Source organism: Hyperolius riggenbachi, chromosome 1 (assembly GCF_040937935.1).
Source record: "Hyperolius riggenbachi isolate aHypRig1 chromosome 1, aHypRig1.pri, whole genome shotgun sequence".
NCBI lineage: Eukaryota > Metazoa > Chordata > Amphibia > Anura > Hyperoliidae > Hyperolius > Hyperolius riggenbachi.
In genome coordinates, this window is record NC_090646.1 from 647614735 (window position 1) to 647631945 (window position 17211).

Consider the following 17211-nt stretch of genomic DNA (forward strand, 5'->3'; position numbering starts at 1 on the left):
TATAATTCGTTGAGCGGTGAAGGAGCCAATCACGTTACTCTTCCTACTTTTAACTATTTATCATGTGAAGCAGGGCAGCCATGTTGAGTTAAATATGGGCTGGACAGATTGTTGTGGTATCCAGGAACCAGTTTGTCCAGCAGGAAACTTCAGAAAGATAATTAAGAGCTTTGGCTGGCCAGCTCCTCCAGGAAATTGTCTAGCTCTGAATCAGACAGTTATACGGTTGTATTTGAAATCTTGGACAGATAGACGGAACTTGCTGAGGGGACTAGTGATCTGCTGATAGGAAGGCTCCAAAGGAAGCTACTCTGATCTGAACATACATGGTTGTTCAAAGATCTTCGCTTTCTAAGAAAAACTTGGCTGGTTCATACTCTGCTTAAGGGAACCTTAAGCAGAGCGATATGAAGGTTGTCATGTTTCTCGGCTTTAGTAAGTCGAGTCCCTAGGTTTCATCCTGCTTTAATAGTCAGTAAACACGGGGAACATGCACACATCCAGCGTAGTCCGTCTTTGAGTCATAAGACGTGATTCTGGTACTCGGTTGCTTGTTCCTGGGTCAGTATCACCATATCTGCACATCAACCAGGCAAGCGTCAGTTATTTGTTTTTAAACCTAATAAAGGTGGCAACCTCCATATCTCTTCTACTTTAAACTTCCTTGAAGCCATGATTGTGAAAATTGGAAAATTCAGAAACCTCAAGTCATTAGACAACACAATTCTTATAGAAGTTAATGTTGTAGTGCCTGTCCATAAGGTCTGCGAGCTCTTGAGATGCGATGTTCAAAAGACGTCAAGCAGGCATCTTTCCTAGTTTTCATGATTGGGATTTAGATGTGTAACGTGTTGAGGTGTGTCCATGTGTTGACATTAGTATAAAACTCCTGAACTCCACATTGGAGTTCTGGCTCCCTTTTTACCCTAGCTGTTGAGGTTCTGGTTCCTCCACGCAGTTTAGGAGCTGATGCCTTCCTTCCCTGTAGAAGTATCCTATACATGTTCCAGCTGAGAACTCTTATGCATCCACAACTTAAGTCATGGAACTCTGTAGAAAAGTTCATAAGCTACGTTCACTCTTCCAAAACAAAATCTTCATGACCATTTGAGGTGACCAAGCAAGAGTGATTGTGGCACAGGCACACCGCTTGGCTATCTGCGAGCAGCGTGTTCTGTTCTATAGGGAGGAAAGGGGGGAGGGTAAGCATTGGGTGTCCTGCTGTGGGACCTTCAATAGCAGAACACTGGGTTGGTTGACGTCCATCCAATGTGCCCAATCACTAAAAGTGAGGTCAACCGTGTAGGGAACACCTAATCTCACTCTAGATTTGTATTCGTAGCCATCATGCATGATCATTTCAGGTGATAAAAATCTCAAGACACATATGTTGAATTAATCTTGCCCAGACCGGTTTTCCTCGCTGTGGAGATGGATCTCCATGTTCTGTCACCTCGCGTCCCGTAAATTGGTTCCAGTGAATCAGTCTGTGAATGTGCGGTCTGTAAGATAAGTCTGCAGCTAGTCTTGCTTGGTGTGTGTGGTATGCTGTCTATAGCCAGTGGCATTGAAATAATAATGAATATGAAGTAATACCTCTGAACTAACCAGGATTTTTTTTGTTCCTCTTTCAGCGGATCCTCCAGACTTCGTGCCTTCCTCTACAGAGACAGGGGGATCTAATTATATGGCCCCTGAGGGGCTGTCAGGTGAGCCGTCTATCTACATACCAACTTCTCAAACTTTCTTTATAATATATCGTTGCTGTGAGCCTTTTTTTTCGTTCTGCTTTTGGTCTTTTGTTGTTGTAAATATTTTCCAGCGGTGAATAGTTAGTTTTTGTTGCTGCTTGGCTTGTGTTGATGTGAGGAAAGGGGCCCCTTTTTTCTTTGCCTGGCCTCAATGAGTTTTTGTGGGTACGGTTAACGAAAATCTTGCGCGTTTACTAGGCAAACATGCCATCATGCTGTAGAAACGAAGGTCGTTAAAGCTGGACTGAACAGTTCTTAATTGGGCTGTTATAGGCAAGCAGACCCTCATCTGTAAAGCAAAAAGGGGGGGGGGGGTGCAGGGAGAGGGGGGTAAAAAATGTAAAACAGAAATCGCTAGTACATTCCTCTCAAGTCTTCATTAAGGATTTAGCCAGGAGGCCTCAGCAGTCCATATATTTTCAGTTCCAGATGTCATAAGAGTCTTATTAGCGCTGAGGAGGAAGCAAACCTACTTTAAATATAGTGTTGGGCAAGCGGATCCAGGGTGCAGTGCATTGTGGGAATGGAGACCATGCAGCCTCCATTTTGTTGTTTTGTATTGCTGAGCGCTTTAGGCGTGGCCTACAGCAAAACTCTACATGAGGGATTTTCCATAGCTGACATCTATAGTCTGTTTCTTGTAGTTGTTGTTTTGCTTTTCATTTCTCTACATTAAAGCTGTCATTAAGTTTTGTCAATGATGTCCGCACTTTGCAAAGAACAGGGAGAATTCACACGGTTTTCATGCTTAATTGTTTTATGCCACCTCAGCATGTCAGCAAAAATAAGGGTTTCTTTCTATTTTAATGTCTGCTTTGTGAGTTGCTGAATAGAATCACTTGCATGTAGCAGAACACATCGAGAAACAGGCGATCCGTTTGATCAAGCGGATAGGCTTTTATAGGATAAGTGATGACAGCCAATCAGAGCCTCAGAAATCGCATGATCAAACCGCTCTGATTCTCAGTGATTTCTGCTACACGCAAGCATTCTCTGACATCCCCTGTGTAGTGTACACATGAAGTGGGGATGAAAAAAGGAGCTGTTGTACGCCTCTGCAAAGGATCTGCATTGATAATGGATTTTGGTGTATTCGGGGTGTTTTATTTTGAAGATTATCTGGTGTGATTTTAAATTATTATTATTTTTTTTTTTTTAGATGCAATTTTTAAAGGATACGTAAATTATGAATATGCTAAATGAATTCCAAATTACCTTCTCATCAATAATGCGTGTGTAATGCATAGCTGACTGACTTCCTTGTAGAGATATTAGTACTTGCCGGTTATCGATTGTATAGGTGTATCTAATCCTGTAACGGCATGACTTGCCTACCTGACTTGCACATCAGTGATCGGCTCATCAGGGCTGAACTGATTATTGGATGTGCGTCTGTTTTAGACTTTTTTTTTTTTTTTTTTCTCTATGGCAGCTGGAACTTAAAGTCTACCTAATGCTTGGATAATCTAAGTCAGGGCCGGGTAAATGCATACTAAATTCAGGTGCCATTTGAAACTTTTAGCAAACAGTTCCATTGTCAACAGGCAGAGAAAAATTCAAGTTTATAGTATTTAAAGGACAAATGAACTGAGACCTATGGAGGCTGCCATTATTTCCTTTTAAACAATACCAGTTGCCTGGCTGCCCTGCTAATTTTGCGTTGATAGTGTCAAAAATACACATCTGGAACAAGCATGTGGCAAATCCAGTTGAACTTTAACATCTGATCTGCATGCTTGTTCAGGGGCTGTCATAACTATTAAAGGCAGAGTATCAGCAGGACAGCCAGGCAATGTGCATTTTTTTTAAAAGGAAATGCATGTCGGCCTACATCTCCTTATCGCTTCAGGTGTGCATTCAGGAGCATTGGCTGCCTGCATGCTGGGCCTTCTCCCACCTCGGGCTACCTATGCCCTGAAGCTCCCCATACTGTGGCTTCTGTAGGTGGGCCGTCCCACATGGAGTGAGCAGAGGCCTGCCCTGGTTCTCTGCATTCATGATAAGATCTGTCTGTCTAGCCCAGCCATGGAGACAAAGGTGAGGATTGAGCGACAGGAAATAGCCCAGCCAGCCTCCGAATACCTCCAGGGGGAAGAGTCCTCTCCCTCCCGACCTGGTGGATGAGCCTGACGAATGCAATAAGTCTTATAGCAGAAATGTGTATCTCTACAGTCTGTGGTGGACTGAGGAGGTGTCATTGTAGGCGGAATTCACCATCATTGCTGGAAGTTAGAAGTTTTAAATCGGATTATACCATTTATTAGCTAAGTTCTGGGTGTAGCATGACAAACTTTTACGGTTGCCAGTTGGCCCTGCAGTGCTGGAGGGGAGACCCTGTGCCTTACCAGTCAGCAGAGGCCTAGTTGAGAGTTTGTAAACCTTGCAGTGCAGCGCATGATTTTATTTATTCTTTATTTTTTTTACCTCAGGTTTTGATTTTCGGTGGAGTTTGCATCACCTTTTCGAACTCTGGCTCTCCAGCAGATGATTTGAAAAGCTGAATTGGCAGCACACCCCAGTGGGGCAGATTTATCACAGCTAGCGCAGGGGAAATTGGAGTCAACTGGTACGGAATATGGAGGAAATGTTCAGATGAAGGCTTTGATAATTTGGTCCCTTTTTTAAAGGGAACCTGAAGCGAGCGGTATAAGGAGGCGGACATATTTATTTCCTTTTTTAAACAATACCAGTTGCCTGTCTATTTAGCTGCAGTAGTATCTGATCTGAATCACACACCAGAAACAAACATGCAGCTAATCCAGTAAGACTTCAGTCAGAAACCTCTGATCTGCGTGCTTGTTCCGGGTCTATGGCTAAAAGTATGACAGGCAGAGGATCATCGGGACAGCCAGGCAATTTGTATTGTTTAGCTTTAGGCCTCTTTTCCACAGACAAATGAAGTGTCTGCTCAGTGAGCAGTTACCAGGCGGCAGCAGTGAGCAGTTACCAGGCGGCAGCAGTGAGCAGTTACCAGGCGGCAGCAGTGAGCAGTTACCAGGCGGCAGCAGTGAGCAGTTACCAGGCGGCAGCAGTGAGCAGTTACCAGGCGGCAGCAGTGAGCAGTTACCAGGCGGCAGCAGTGAGCAGTTACCAGGCGGCAGCAGTGAGCAGTTACCAGGCGGCAGCAGTGAGCAGTTACCAGGCGGCAGCAGTGAGCAGTTACCAGGCGGCAGCAGTGAGCAGTTACCAGGCGGCAGCAGTGAGCAGTTACCAGGCGGCAGCAGTGAGCAGTTACCAGGCGGCAGCAGTGAGCAGTTACCAGGCGGCAGCAGTGAGCAGTTACCAGGCGGCAGCAGTGAGCAGTTGTGAGTTTGAGAGGCATTTCACTGCCTATCAACAGTTCGTGGAAAAGAGGCCTTAAAGTCCTCTTGCACAGGAAAGAATGAAAACCTAGAGAAATCCACCCTGTATGCATTCAGAGAGTTTAGCCTGTCGAATGCCCCCTAATCTGTGACTAATCACAAGTGTAATTTGACCTCTCACCTGTGTCAGCCCAGGAATCTCCTCTGCCGCAGCTGAGTAGCTAATTTGTAAACACAGGATGTTAACCCTTTATCTGCTTCTATGAAAGCAGGAAGTAGACACACTGCAGATTGATTGCAGGATTTATATCAGCTGTAACAAATAAATGTTTTGCTTTAAGGGCTATTATGCTGTTTATTTGTTAGAGCAGAGAGGAAGTTCCAAATTCAGGTCCACTTTAATGAATGTTGCCGTTAAGTGACCCCAATTATCCCCCTCCCCCCCCCCCCCCCCCCCCAAATAGGAAAGAAGAAAAAGAGTGTAACCTCAGCTCTGTCCTAATGAGCTTGTGATAAGTGTTGGTTCATGAAGAATGAGGCAAGCTCAGCTACGCAGGCTGTGAATCCCAGCCAAGAGCCTCTAACATGAAGGAGCATTTGTTTTTCATTAGCCCGGTTTACTAGCGGCCCTGCGTTGCTTTAATGTCCAGCCCCCATGAGCGCAGGGCCGCCGAGAGGCTGGGATGAATGCAGTGTCATGTTTCAGCCTGGTGTGTTTTTTTTTTTTTTTTTTTTTTTTTTTTTTTTTCCCTCTCTGTACTTTCTGGGGACTTAAATGGTTCTGTTGATGAATCTCATGTTAGTTTATAATTGGAGAATGCCTGGGCTGTTAGAAATATCACAGTTCACAGAGCAGGGCTAGAAACCGAGCTCTCTGAAGCTCCACACACACTGTCAATAATGGTTGGATTGGGTCTCGATTCCTCGGGCAATGGTCCTGGCCTCAAGCTTGTACAGATGTGGGCCCTAGTCTAATTTAGGGACCCAGCAGGAAACCTCATAGGGAAAGTCCGGTAATGTAATTGGGTGGACTTCACCCTCTCGTACTGCTAGCTTACAGATTGGGTGAACAGTGTAGGCGTGGTTCACTACAACCTATCGGAAAGCTTCGTGCTGTAGAGGGTGCTGTGATTGGATAAATGTTCCCTATGAGGTTTCTTGCTGGTCCCCTAAACTAGATTAGAGCCTAGATGTGTGCCTTGGCAACTGCCAGATGACACAATCTGTCGCTATGGAGACAGAAGACGATGGCAAGCTGACAATGGAACGGCTTAAAACCATCTGTATCTGACGAGCAAATTACCCTTCCTCACCAAGAATCGGGATTGTGAAGTAGTGACCCATTTACGATTTTCCACCACTGTGATCTGAATAAATATTGACCGAAGCGTTATTTATGTAAAATTTGCATTCAAGGAGAAATTAATATTTGCATCTCAATGATGATCCCTAATTGTGAGCTCCTCTGGCAAACAATAGCATAAATCGTATGTAAGGCCAGTTGCATGTGGTCTGGTGTTATGCTGTGTACACATGATGCATTTTTTTAGTCAGATTGAGTCAAATCATGTTTTCCGACAAGTCGGATCTTATTTCTGATTGATTTTCTAATTACTTCTATACAAAATGGTTCAGAAAAACGATCGGAAATCAGCTCGGACCTTGTGGATTCCACCGTCAGTCTGATGGAAAATTGCATTGTGTGTACCCGGCATTAGGCATAGAGAGACTCTGAAGGCATAACAAAAAAAAGTTGTTTAGGTTGTACCTTAATGACTAACTGTACAAGATTTAGGTTGGCATTATATCAAAAAGTTGCCGTAGGGAATCTTATGATCGGTTTTGCGTCTTGCATGGGTGTTGTGTGATTCAGTTGAAGCAATCGACTCCAGACGGATCAGACCATTTTTATCTGCCGCCTTTGTACTGATATAGTGCGGTCAGGTATATGAAGGCATGAGCTATACAGATTGTGGTGCTGATACCTATTTATTGGGCCTTGTGGAATATCTGCTCTGAATTGTGCTGATTGACACATAGATCAGCATTCCAGTCAGGCAGACGTGGATTGTTCATGGTTCGGGGGTTGGCCTGTGTATGGGCATTACCGTCTGGCAGGTGACGGTGAGATGTGGCATTTCTCCTGCATTGTGGAAGACACACAATATCCTTTCCTTTTGTCCTGCCTTCTTGCCATGCACAGTGGAGTTTTGTAGGTCTCATATTTCCTCCAATCAGAAAGCAGTTCTCTTTGCAAGCAGAGCTATTTTGTCCCTCCTCTCCCCCCCTCTCCTCCTCCTCCTCCTCCTCCTCTCCTGGCCTGGGCCTCTGCTGTAGTGAGATGGCTTAATGAATGGGGCACAGTTCAGGGGGGTGGCATGGAGGTCGTACTTGGAAGGCTGGAGCCAGAGATTTGATTCCTTTGGCAGAAGAAGAAAAAATGTAAATGCTAAAAAAAAAAAAATTGGAATCCCCCAGAGGGGCCTCTCACAAAAGACCCAGTTCCTCCCGCAAAGCATAGCGATGACCTTTTAATTCACATGAGCTGCCCTTTCATGTTGTATATAGAACTCTTTCCCCTCTACACCCCCCCCCCCTTTTTTTTTTCCTTAAAAGAATCTATCTTGGCGCAGAAACAACTTTCGTGGGTAATTTTACTTAATGACCCCTCCTGCGATACATCTGCCTTATCAGAAACAGCACAGAGCGGTCCCCGGGGTACCGCACACCAAAGTCAGTTCTGTATAATCCTGGCGTATTCTAGAGGAGCTTTCATTACTTTATTCTCAAAATAATAATAATTAACAAAACTAAATTGTGAGATAACAAATAGGTGTAAAAAAATATGCCAGTATAATGGGGCTGCCATATTGATTTCCTTTTAACCAATACCAGTTTCTAGGCAGTCCTGATCTCTTTGGCTGCAGTAGTGCACAAATCGCACACCTGAAACAAGCATACTGCTAATGTATTCTGACGTCAGTCAGAAACCTGTATCTGCATGCTTGTTCAGGGGCTATGGCTAATGGTATTGCAGGCAGAGGATCAGCAGGACAGCCAGGCAACTGGCATTGTTTACAATTTAAATGTCATCCTCCACATCCCATCTCGCTTCCGGACCCTTCTAAATGTAGTTATCAGCTTTGTGATGTAAGGCCATTCGGACATTGTTTAATGAAAAATGACAAGGGCATGCTGGAAGTTGTAGTTCTCCCTTGAAAAATGGTGCTGTACACATCCTGGTGTTTTGGCCTGAGTGAATTATGTGATGGCGTTGAGCGCTTTCCTTTATCTGTCATGAGGACTCAACAAAATAGATGTTAAAGGACAACTGTAGCGAGAGGGATACAGAGGCTGCCATATTTATATCCCTTATAAGTAATACCAGTTGCCTGGCTATCCTGTTGACCCTCTGCCTTTAATACCATTAGCCACAGACCCTGAACAAGCATGCAGCTGATCAGGTGTTTCTGACATTATTAGCTGCATGCTTGTTCCTGAGGTCATTCTGACGCTACTGCAGCCAAATAGATCAGCAGGGCTGCCAGGCAACTGGTATAGTTTAAAAGGAAACAAATCTGGCAGCCTCCATATCCCTCTCACTTTAAGTGTACTTAAAAGAAAACTTGAAGTGATTTTGTCGGCTTCCATCTTTGCTTCTAAATAAGAGCATGCTGATAGACCGGCTGTTGGGATCTCATGGCTTCAGTCGAGTTGGAGGCCTACGTTTGCAGAGGCCTGACCTCTATTTTGCAGGAGCTATCCATGCTGGGATTTGGCGTTGAACAGCTTAGCATAGGAGATGTCTGCAGCATTTATCAGGCATTACTTCAGCCTGGTACATGCATCCAATTTTGATTGGGCAATTTTACAACCTTCGTGTTGTATGAAGTCCAGCAGATTTTGAGTGCTTTGAAGCGATTTGTGTAGATAAGCTCTTATACTACATGAAGATGGTAAAATTGCACAGCCAAGCCATTGGCAAATCAAAATTGTATGTATGTATGTATGCTACAGATACTCTGATTAAAACAATGATCTATAACCATAGGCTAATAGCTGTGAAGTCTTAAAGGGATTCCAAAGTGAGGCTTCCATATTTATTTCCATTTAAACCCTACCAGTTGCCTGGCAGTCCTGCTGATCTATTTGGCTGCAGTAGTGTCTGAATTACACTCCTGAAACAAGCATGCAGCTAATCCAGTAAGCCTTCAGTCAGAGCCCTGATCTGCATGCTTGTTCAGGATCTATGGCTAAAAGTATTAAAGGCGGAGGATCAGTAGGACGGCCATGCAATGTGCATTGTTTAAAAGGAAATATGGCAGCCTCCATATCCCTATCGCTTCAGGTTCCCTTTAACTTAGGGTTGTCTCGACCATTAAGCCCACATTCTTATTTGTCTCTCTAAGCCAGAAAAGACTTTTGTTATCTAAAGGTCTTACAGTTCAGCTGCAGCTAATTCATGTTGTCGAGTCTCTTCCAAGCTGTGAGAATCAATTTTCAGCACGGTTAGCGTGGTGGTGCCGCTCGGTCCGTGGCGGTCGCTAGGAAAGACCTTGCGGCTCTCAGACTGGCATAGCACACAGGCCTGAAATGGTTCCCGGCGTCTCTGATCCTGCTGGTAGCTTGCAGAGTCACGGAGAGCCCTCTGCACAGACGCCTGCCTCTCAGACAGCCTGTCATTGTCACATTATCACTAAGTCTTCAGGTCACGTGCTTTTCTGAGCAGGTTTCATCTAAAAAACATTAAAGGACACCAGAAGTGAGAGGAATAAGGAGGCTGCCGAATGTATTTCCTTTTTAACAATGCCAGTTGCCTGGCTGTCCTACTGATTCTTTCATGCATCAGTAGTGTCTGGATCACACCTGAAACAAACATGCAGCAAACGCAGTCCTACGTCTGATCTGCTGCATGCTTTTTTGGGGTCTGTGGCTAAAAGTATTAGAGGCAGAGGATCAGCAGGACAGCCAGGCAATGAGCCTTGTTTAAAAGGATATAAATGTTATCTACCATATCTCTCTCACTTCAGTTGTCCTTTAAACGCTACCTAGCTCAACTGCTGAGTTGGTTTGTTAAAAAAAAGTTCTGTTGCCCTTAGCAACAACACTAAGAGAGTCAGGAGAATGTACCCCAGTGTCAGGAGTAAGTGAAGCTTTTTGATTTTTTTTTTTTTACCTTTTCCAATGTGTATGATTTTGTATGGCACTGCTAGGCGTCGTTGTTGCCGACCATTAGACCACACTTTAGTCTTGGCCATCTTCCTGCCCAAGTTCAGCGCCTGCTGCTCTGGCGAGATAGTCTTGGCGCAGCTGCTGCTTGCTAGATGTAGGTTGTGCGCTGTTAATGTCAGTGTATGGTTCAGATGAATGGGAGAATGGGCGCAGATACAAAGCTGAAGTGATCTTTTCTGTATCCTCCTCCATTACTTTATATCCCCTTTAAGCCGTGTCCTAAATTTTGCGAAACATGTCATTTTTTCTTTTTTGTCGTGCGCGCGAGAGGCGGAAAGGGTGCGACTGCAAATGCAGGCTTATCCTGGTATGTTTTTGGCAGCCAAGGAGACTGTTAATAAAAGATTACGTGAGCAGCGCTGCATAGGGGCCTTGCAAAGTGAGGTTATCGTCAGGGGTTAATAGCAAGACGACAGCGCGAAGGCTTTGGATGAGACTAGGCCGCCTGCCAGGCTGGGTGTACTGCTATAAAGTACACATCATCTGACCGTGCCTGCGAGAGGCCAGCCCGGTGAAGTGGAGGGAAACTGGGACTTGGCACGAGCCGCCTGTAGCTTTTGGCCTGTGACGCTTTCTCTTCTGTCGGCCTCTTTCCTGGCAGAGAACTCGCTCAAACAGCTAGGGTGGGCTCAGCGAGATTGAGGGGGGCTAGTGATCGGATTCTTGCAGCAGCAACAGATTCTTGCCTCTTGTGATCGCTCATGTGTAGATCGCAGTTCAAGGGGGTTGTAACATCCAAAAATAAAAAATTGCCAGAAAAAGTTAGTGCCCCTAATATACATGTAAGCCCACTTTTTTTTCTAAAATGGCTTCCTATATCGCCCCAATTGTTTCTTTTTACCTGGTCTGGGTGCCTTTGCTTAGTCTCGGGAACTGTGCAGTGCTAGCGGGATTGTGGGAAGTGTTTTTTCTCTTAGCTACAGCATCAAACTTATCTAAGCGTACAAATAACAGAAAGCTTCCTACGGATAAGATAAGGACACTATGACCCGAAGAAGGTAATTGGATCTCTTCTACTCCCCAACCCCCCCCCCCCCCCCTCTTTGAAAAGTTTATGCCTGGTACACACCATGCAATTTCCTGTCAGACTGGTCGAATCGATTATTTATTGTGTCTGATCTAATTTCCAATCCTTTTTCTGATTTGAAAATTCACTTCGGAGACCAGAGATCACTTCTATACAAAATCGATCAGAAATCAGATTGGACCTGTGGGAAATAATTGATTCAACCAGTCTGATGGGAAATTGCATGGTGTGTACCAGGCAGTGATTGTTGCCTGTTGTCTAGGTGGTGTTTGCTGTAAGAGGGACAGTAAGCTGTGGCAGTAAGGAGGGAGGGCATATTAACTCGGAGTTGAAAGAGAGAGAGAGGAAAAAAAAGGGCAGAAGTGATGTCACTTTTGGCATAGCTGAGAAACAGTAAAGATGGAAACCAGCAGAATTTTTTTTTTTTCTCCTAAATCTGACGGTGAACATTAAAAACTACAGGCTAGGTAGGCTATAAAGTAATTTCTCATTGGATGATTATTTTATCTTAATATTTAATATGATGTTTCACTGCACTTTGTATATCTTGTACTGTTTTATTCTTGCATGCCTCGTCTCTGTTGGTTTTGTTGTGTTTTGCATGGCGGCACTGCATTCTCAGAGGCCTGAGGTTGTTGTCATTCCAAACATCACAAGAACGCATGGTGCCACTCGGGGGGGGGGGGGGGGGTGTGGCAGTCTGGGAGCGTCGCTTTCGGCCCCCCTGGCGCAGTTCATGTCCCCTCTCGCTGGCCGGTATCGGGCTGCCGCCTGCATTATTGGCTACATGACTGCTGAGAGTCCTGAGAAGTGAACATTGGATTCCTGCTGGTGCCGGCTCCCAGTGACCTGAGAGTGAGCCGTCTAGGAGAATACTGTAACAGGCCACGCCGAGGTCACTGCCAACACAACCATCTTTCTCAAGCGGGATTAAATAACCCACAGTGCCGTCTGGCTGACTGCCTACTGTCACCCGGCGGAATCCTAACAGTTTATTTTCAGCTGCGAAGATTTGGGCTTCTGATCCGCAGCCTCCATTTAGTCGTGACACACACAGCCCCAGCGAGGCTTCGCACTGGAGGGTGGGCGCCTGTTCTGCTCTTAAAGGGAAGGTCCAAGCAAAATAAAGAAAATGAGTTTCACTTACCTGGGGCTTCTACCAACCCCATGCAGCCATCCTGTGCCCTCGTAGTCACTCACTGCTGCTCTGGTCCCCCGCAGACAGCTTGCCGACCTCGGAGGTCGGCGGGCCGCATTGCGTACATTTTTACGCATTCCCACTAGTGCAGGAACATTAACACATATATTTTTACGCGTTACTGGTTCAATGCGTAAATTTTTACGCATTGAACCAGTAACACGTAAAAATGTATGTGTTAATGTTCCTGTACTAGCGGGAATGCGTAAAAATGTATGCAATGCGGCCCGCCGACCTCCGAGGTCGGCAAGCTGCCTGCGGGGGACTGGAGCAGCAGTGAGTGACTACGAGGGCACAGGGCGGCTGCATGGGGCTGGTAGAAGCCCCAGGTAAGTGAAACTCCTTTTTTTATTTTGCTTGGACCTTCCCTTTAAGAGGCTCACTTGAACGCCCCCTTTTTTTTTTTTTTTCCTGTTCTTTTTGCTGTGAAACTACAAGACTGTGTATCCACGCTGCCCTAATAACTAAACTTGTATACCTCAAATACACGCAACGTTTTATGCATCTTGCAGCAATGGACACCCCGGAGATTTTTTTTTTTTTTCTCCTTGTTTTGCATTGGAGCGGCCATGTTTACAGCGATGTCCGCACTTTGCACTGAACAGAGATAATTCACAGCAGTTTCAGCCTGATCTGAAACACTTGAAGAGGTTTTTCTCCCCCCCCCCCCCGGCATATATAACTTAATGAACAAAGTTATTTTATGTATGGCATTAATTTATAAATTGGACAATATTTGCCCATTGAAAAATACTTACCTAGTCTGTTCTACCATTTTTACATGAAGGATCTATTGCATGGGAAGATTTCTGCATGGCCAGACCGAAATGCTGCCTGACCACCATTAAACTTTTTCTGGCCTCATTTTGTACTGGGTCATGAGAACCTCTCCTCTAAACTTTGTTGTTTTGCATCTTATCCAGTCCACATCACCTGAGTCTGATAAATCTTTCAGTATCAGTCGACTATCAGGCCAGTGAATAGAGCTGGGATAAACAGTAGTTGAGTAGAATTTACTCTTGTACAGGACAAAAGCAAAGTAGAGAGACCTGCACCCTGTGAATTTAGAGATTAGCCTGTCTACTCCCCTCTTAACCCCCCCTCCCCCATATAACTAAATCATGGCTGTAATTTGCTGGTTGCGTTGACAGAGCAGCTAATTTGTAAACGCAGGGTGTTAACAAATGTCTGCTTCCATGAAAGCAGGAAGTAGACACACTGCAGATTTATTGCAGGATTTGTATCGGCTGTAGCAGAGACATTTTTTTCTTTAAAGGTTATGCTGTTGCTTATCTTTTAGAGCAGAGAGGAAGTTTTGAGTTCAGGTCCGCTTTAAATTGCACAAAGACCTCCAGCGCCAAACTATCTGCACGCTACGTTTTGTGCATTTGTAAATAACGTAGACAGCCTAGTTTCGTGCAGTGCGTCTCGCGGTCTCCTAGTCTGGCATCACTGGTCTTCTCGCACGTCCCGCCGCAGCAGCAAAGGAACGCTCGCATTACTAGCGAGCAGGAAATACTCTTCCAGGACAGGAAACTGCATTGTTCATTCTGTGAAAGCGTTGCCAAGGAGCACCTTCAAGGAGGACTGTTTTTAGAATTAAAGAAAAAAAAAAACCCTTTGATTCGTCATCGAAAAAGTATGTTGATAGATTCCGCATTTTATTCATATAATAGGAGGCTGAGCCCCCGGTGAAATAAAATAAAGAGGGAAGTCTTCCGGCCGCCCTGAGCTGAAGAATTTGTGACTTTTTCTTCCTCGCGGCGGGGCCAAGGAGGATTGCTGGCAACGAGCTGATTTTGGTTTTGGCGGCGCAGCTCTCACACTGGTCCCCACCCAACGTCATTATCTCGGGTTTAACTTGTAAAAATTCAACTTTTTTTCTCTTTTTAAATACTTTGTTTGCGTTTCGCCTTTTCACCTCCTTATGGAGGCTGTATTTAAAGGGAACCTTAACTGAACGGGGGGTATAGAGTTTTACTTACCTGGGGCTATTACCAGCCCCCTGCAGCAGTCCTGTGCCCTCGGCGCCGCTCTGGAATCCTCTGGTCCCCCACTGTCACTTAGTTTCGTTTTTGACGACTCACCAGTCGCCAGCCGCCATTTTTGTACGCGTTGCGGTCCGCAATAGCGCTAATTGCATTCGTGAATGCGTCCAATAATACGCATGGCGGCCGGCGACTGGTGAGTCGTCAAAAACGAAACTAAGTGACAGCGGGGGACCAGAGGATTCCAGAGCGGCGCCGAGGGCACAGGACTGCTGCAGGGGGCTGGCAATAGCCCCAGGTAAGTAAAACTCTATACCCCCCGTTCAGTTAAGGTTCCCTTTAAGGCGATGGGCCTTTTCTTTTGCATGATGGGCCTTGTAGGCAGCCAGGGTAAAGCCTGCTACACACTTTCAATTATGATTGGACAGCCACTGACCAATTTTACCACCTGAATGTAGTACAAAGGTTTACCTATACAATCTGCTCATAATATTCAATATCTGTTCACCCTCATACTACGTGGAGGTGGTAAAAGTGGGCAGTGATTGGCCAATCGTAATTGAAAGTGTGTACTAGGCTTAAGAATTTTTTCTTCAGCATTCTTGCAAGTATACAAGATGAGGGGTGGTCAGTGAGATTATTTTTTGCAAATATGAACAGCTTGAAAACTGGAACCAATGAAATGCAGCAGACAGTCCATTCCTAAGCTTCATAAATTTAGCATACATTTTGCATCAACTCTGAATCATTAGCATCTCAGTGACCTGCCTTGTTAAGACAACTGAAGTGAGAAGAATACGGAGGCTGCCATATTTATTTCCTTTTAAACAATACCAGATGCCTGGCAGCCCTGCTGATCTTTCTGGCTGCAGTAGTGTCTGAATCGCACACCAGAAGCAAGCATGCGGCTAATCTTGTCAGATCTGACAATGCTGTCAAACGCCTGATCGGCTGCATGCTTGTTCGGGGACTATGGCTAAAAGTATTAGAGGCAGAGGATCAGCAGGACAGCCAGGTAACTGATATTGCTTAAAAGGCAATACATGTGACAGCCTCCAAATCCATCTCGCTTCAGTTGTCCTATGGACAAGACCCGCTCTTCTTGCAGTTCTGAGGTAACGGCAACCATTTTGGAGCTCCTTGTGACATGTAGTCCAGCAGTAATGAGTACTTTCTGGAGGATATGTAGGTGTGACGCGTCTGAAATCTTCTTTTAGCACATAAAATTACCACCACTGCGGTTGCATCCAGACATTTGCCAGGGCTCTGTTGGCTAAAGTCATTTTTGTGTTTCCACTAAGGTGGCGCTAAAGTGAAGTAAAATCTGCTGTGACTGGATCGGTGGAGCCTGTGGGGGGATATAGTCCTTTCGCTCAGGGATCCACAATGATAGATGTTCATAGGAAAATGTGCAGCCATTACCTTGAACTACACAAATATGTTGGAGTCATAAGGTTTGCCTCTAGCATATTAGTGACAGACGCTAATTTCTGCTAACAGAAATCGGACTGCATTAAACTTTCCATGTGGTCAAACCATTTGCTTATTGCCATCCTATATTTTTGTTGGTCTCAAACTTCTGTGTCCTCTTGCTGACCCAACTTCCTGCCTTTGCTCCTTAAGAAATTTTCAGGTCAGAGAGATGCACTGCTGTGTTCACATCTAAACACTTTTATTTATTTAAACGACTTTCACTGCTGTCTCCTTTTTAATGTGGGAGGGGGAGCAGAGTTGGTGAGAGAAGAAAGTACACTCACTCCGACCTTTTCCCTACTGTGCTAAGATCAAGCAAAACTTTCAGCCACTAAAATAGAATTTAGATCTGCAATTGTGTCTTGGTGGTGGTGGAAACTATCCATATTCTGTGAAGTAAACCTGTAAGTTTCTCTGCCAAAACAACGGTCTGTTCTGTATAAAGCATGCTCACCATATGCTGCAGAAGTGCTGCTTGCTCTTGTTTAGATATTTGTGGATGACTCTCTTTTGTGCCTGACAACAACTAACCAATCACATTGTTTCCTGGAGCAAACTACTGTAATGCAGTCTGACCTCTGTTGCACCTCTTACTTTGTGTGTCACATGTTCACACCTGATCGCCCCACCCACCAGCTGCACCCACAAGGGAGAGGAAAAGAGCTGCACTGCAGTTGCTTGCTGTCCAGTACTTTGCCTTCTATTCCCTATTAGAATTTGCCTTCTTCAGTCTTGGGTGTAGTTGGCCTTCAGAGTACGCTGCATTAGCCAGAAATCTATCCAGCTACAAAGCAGGATTAAAATATTCTTGTAAAATAAACTCTTGAAAAACAAGATTATTGGGCTTTTCAAGTCCTGCCAGCCGTTGTTCCTGGCACAAGCGGGCCCGGCAGGCCTGCTGTTCTGTGTATCTCGGGGGTCTCTCATTTATTTGGAAACACAAGGAGTTGCCTGCTAGGAGAGATGCAGCGCTCTGATAGAGTATTGACCAGATAATGGCGTTCTGCTCGGAACACGTGCTCTGGGTAAGAAAAGAGCCTATTTAACCTAGTAACCTTACTGCAAGGAGATTATGAGGCTGGGGTTTTGTTCCCGGTATACAACAAGCTCTTGGTTGTACTCGTGGGCCCGTTTGTGTATTGTTGCCTTTGTGAGAGCGCAGTTAGCCCCCGCCGCATGAAGACATTGCTGACGTTTCCTTATAGAGAATCTAAAAGCCATAATAGGACTGTTGCCTGCT

The 17211-nt window shown here is 45.1% G+C and overlaps 1 protein-coding gene across 3 annotated transcripts in view; it reads left to right on the top strand.

The window, feature by feature from the left end:
• SMAD7 (SMAD family member 7) overlaps positions 1-17211 on the top strand; it is a 46291-nt gene that overhangs the window by 13908 nt on the left and 15172 nt on the right. For all 3 annotated transcript variants that reach the window (XM_068251382.1, XM_068251384.1, XM_068251383.1), the window contains one exon: positions 1635-1709. In XM_068251382.1, coding sequence (XP_068107483.1) covers positions 1635-1709 — 75 coding nt within the window. The remainder of the gene's footprint in view (positions 1-1634; positions 1710-17211) is intronic.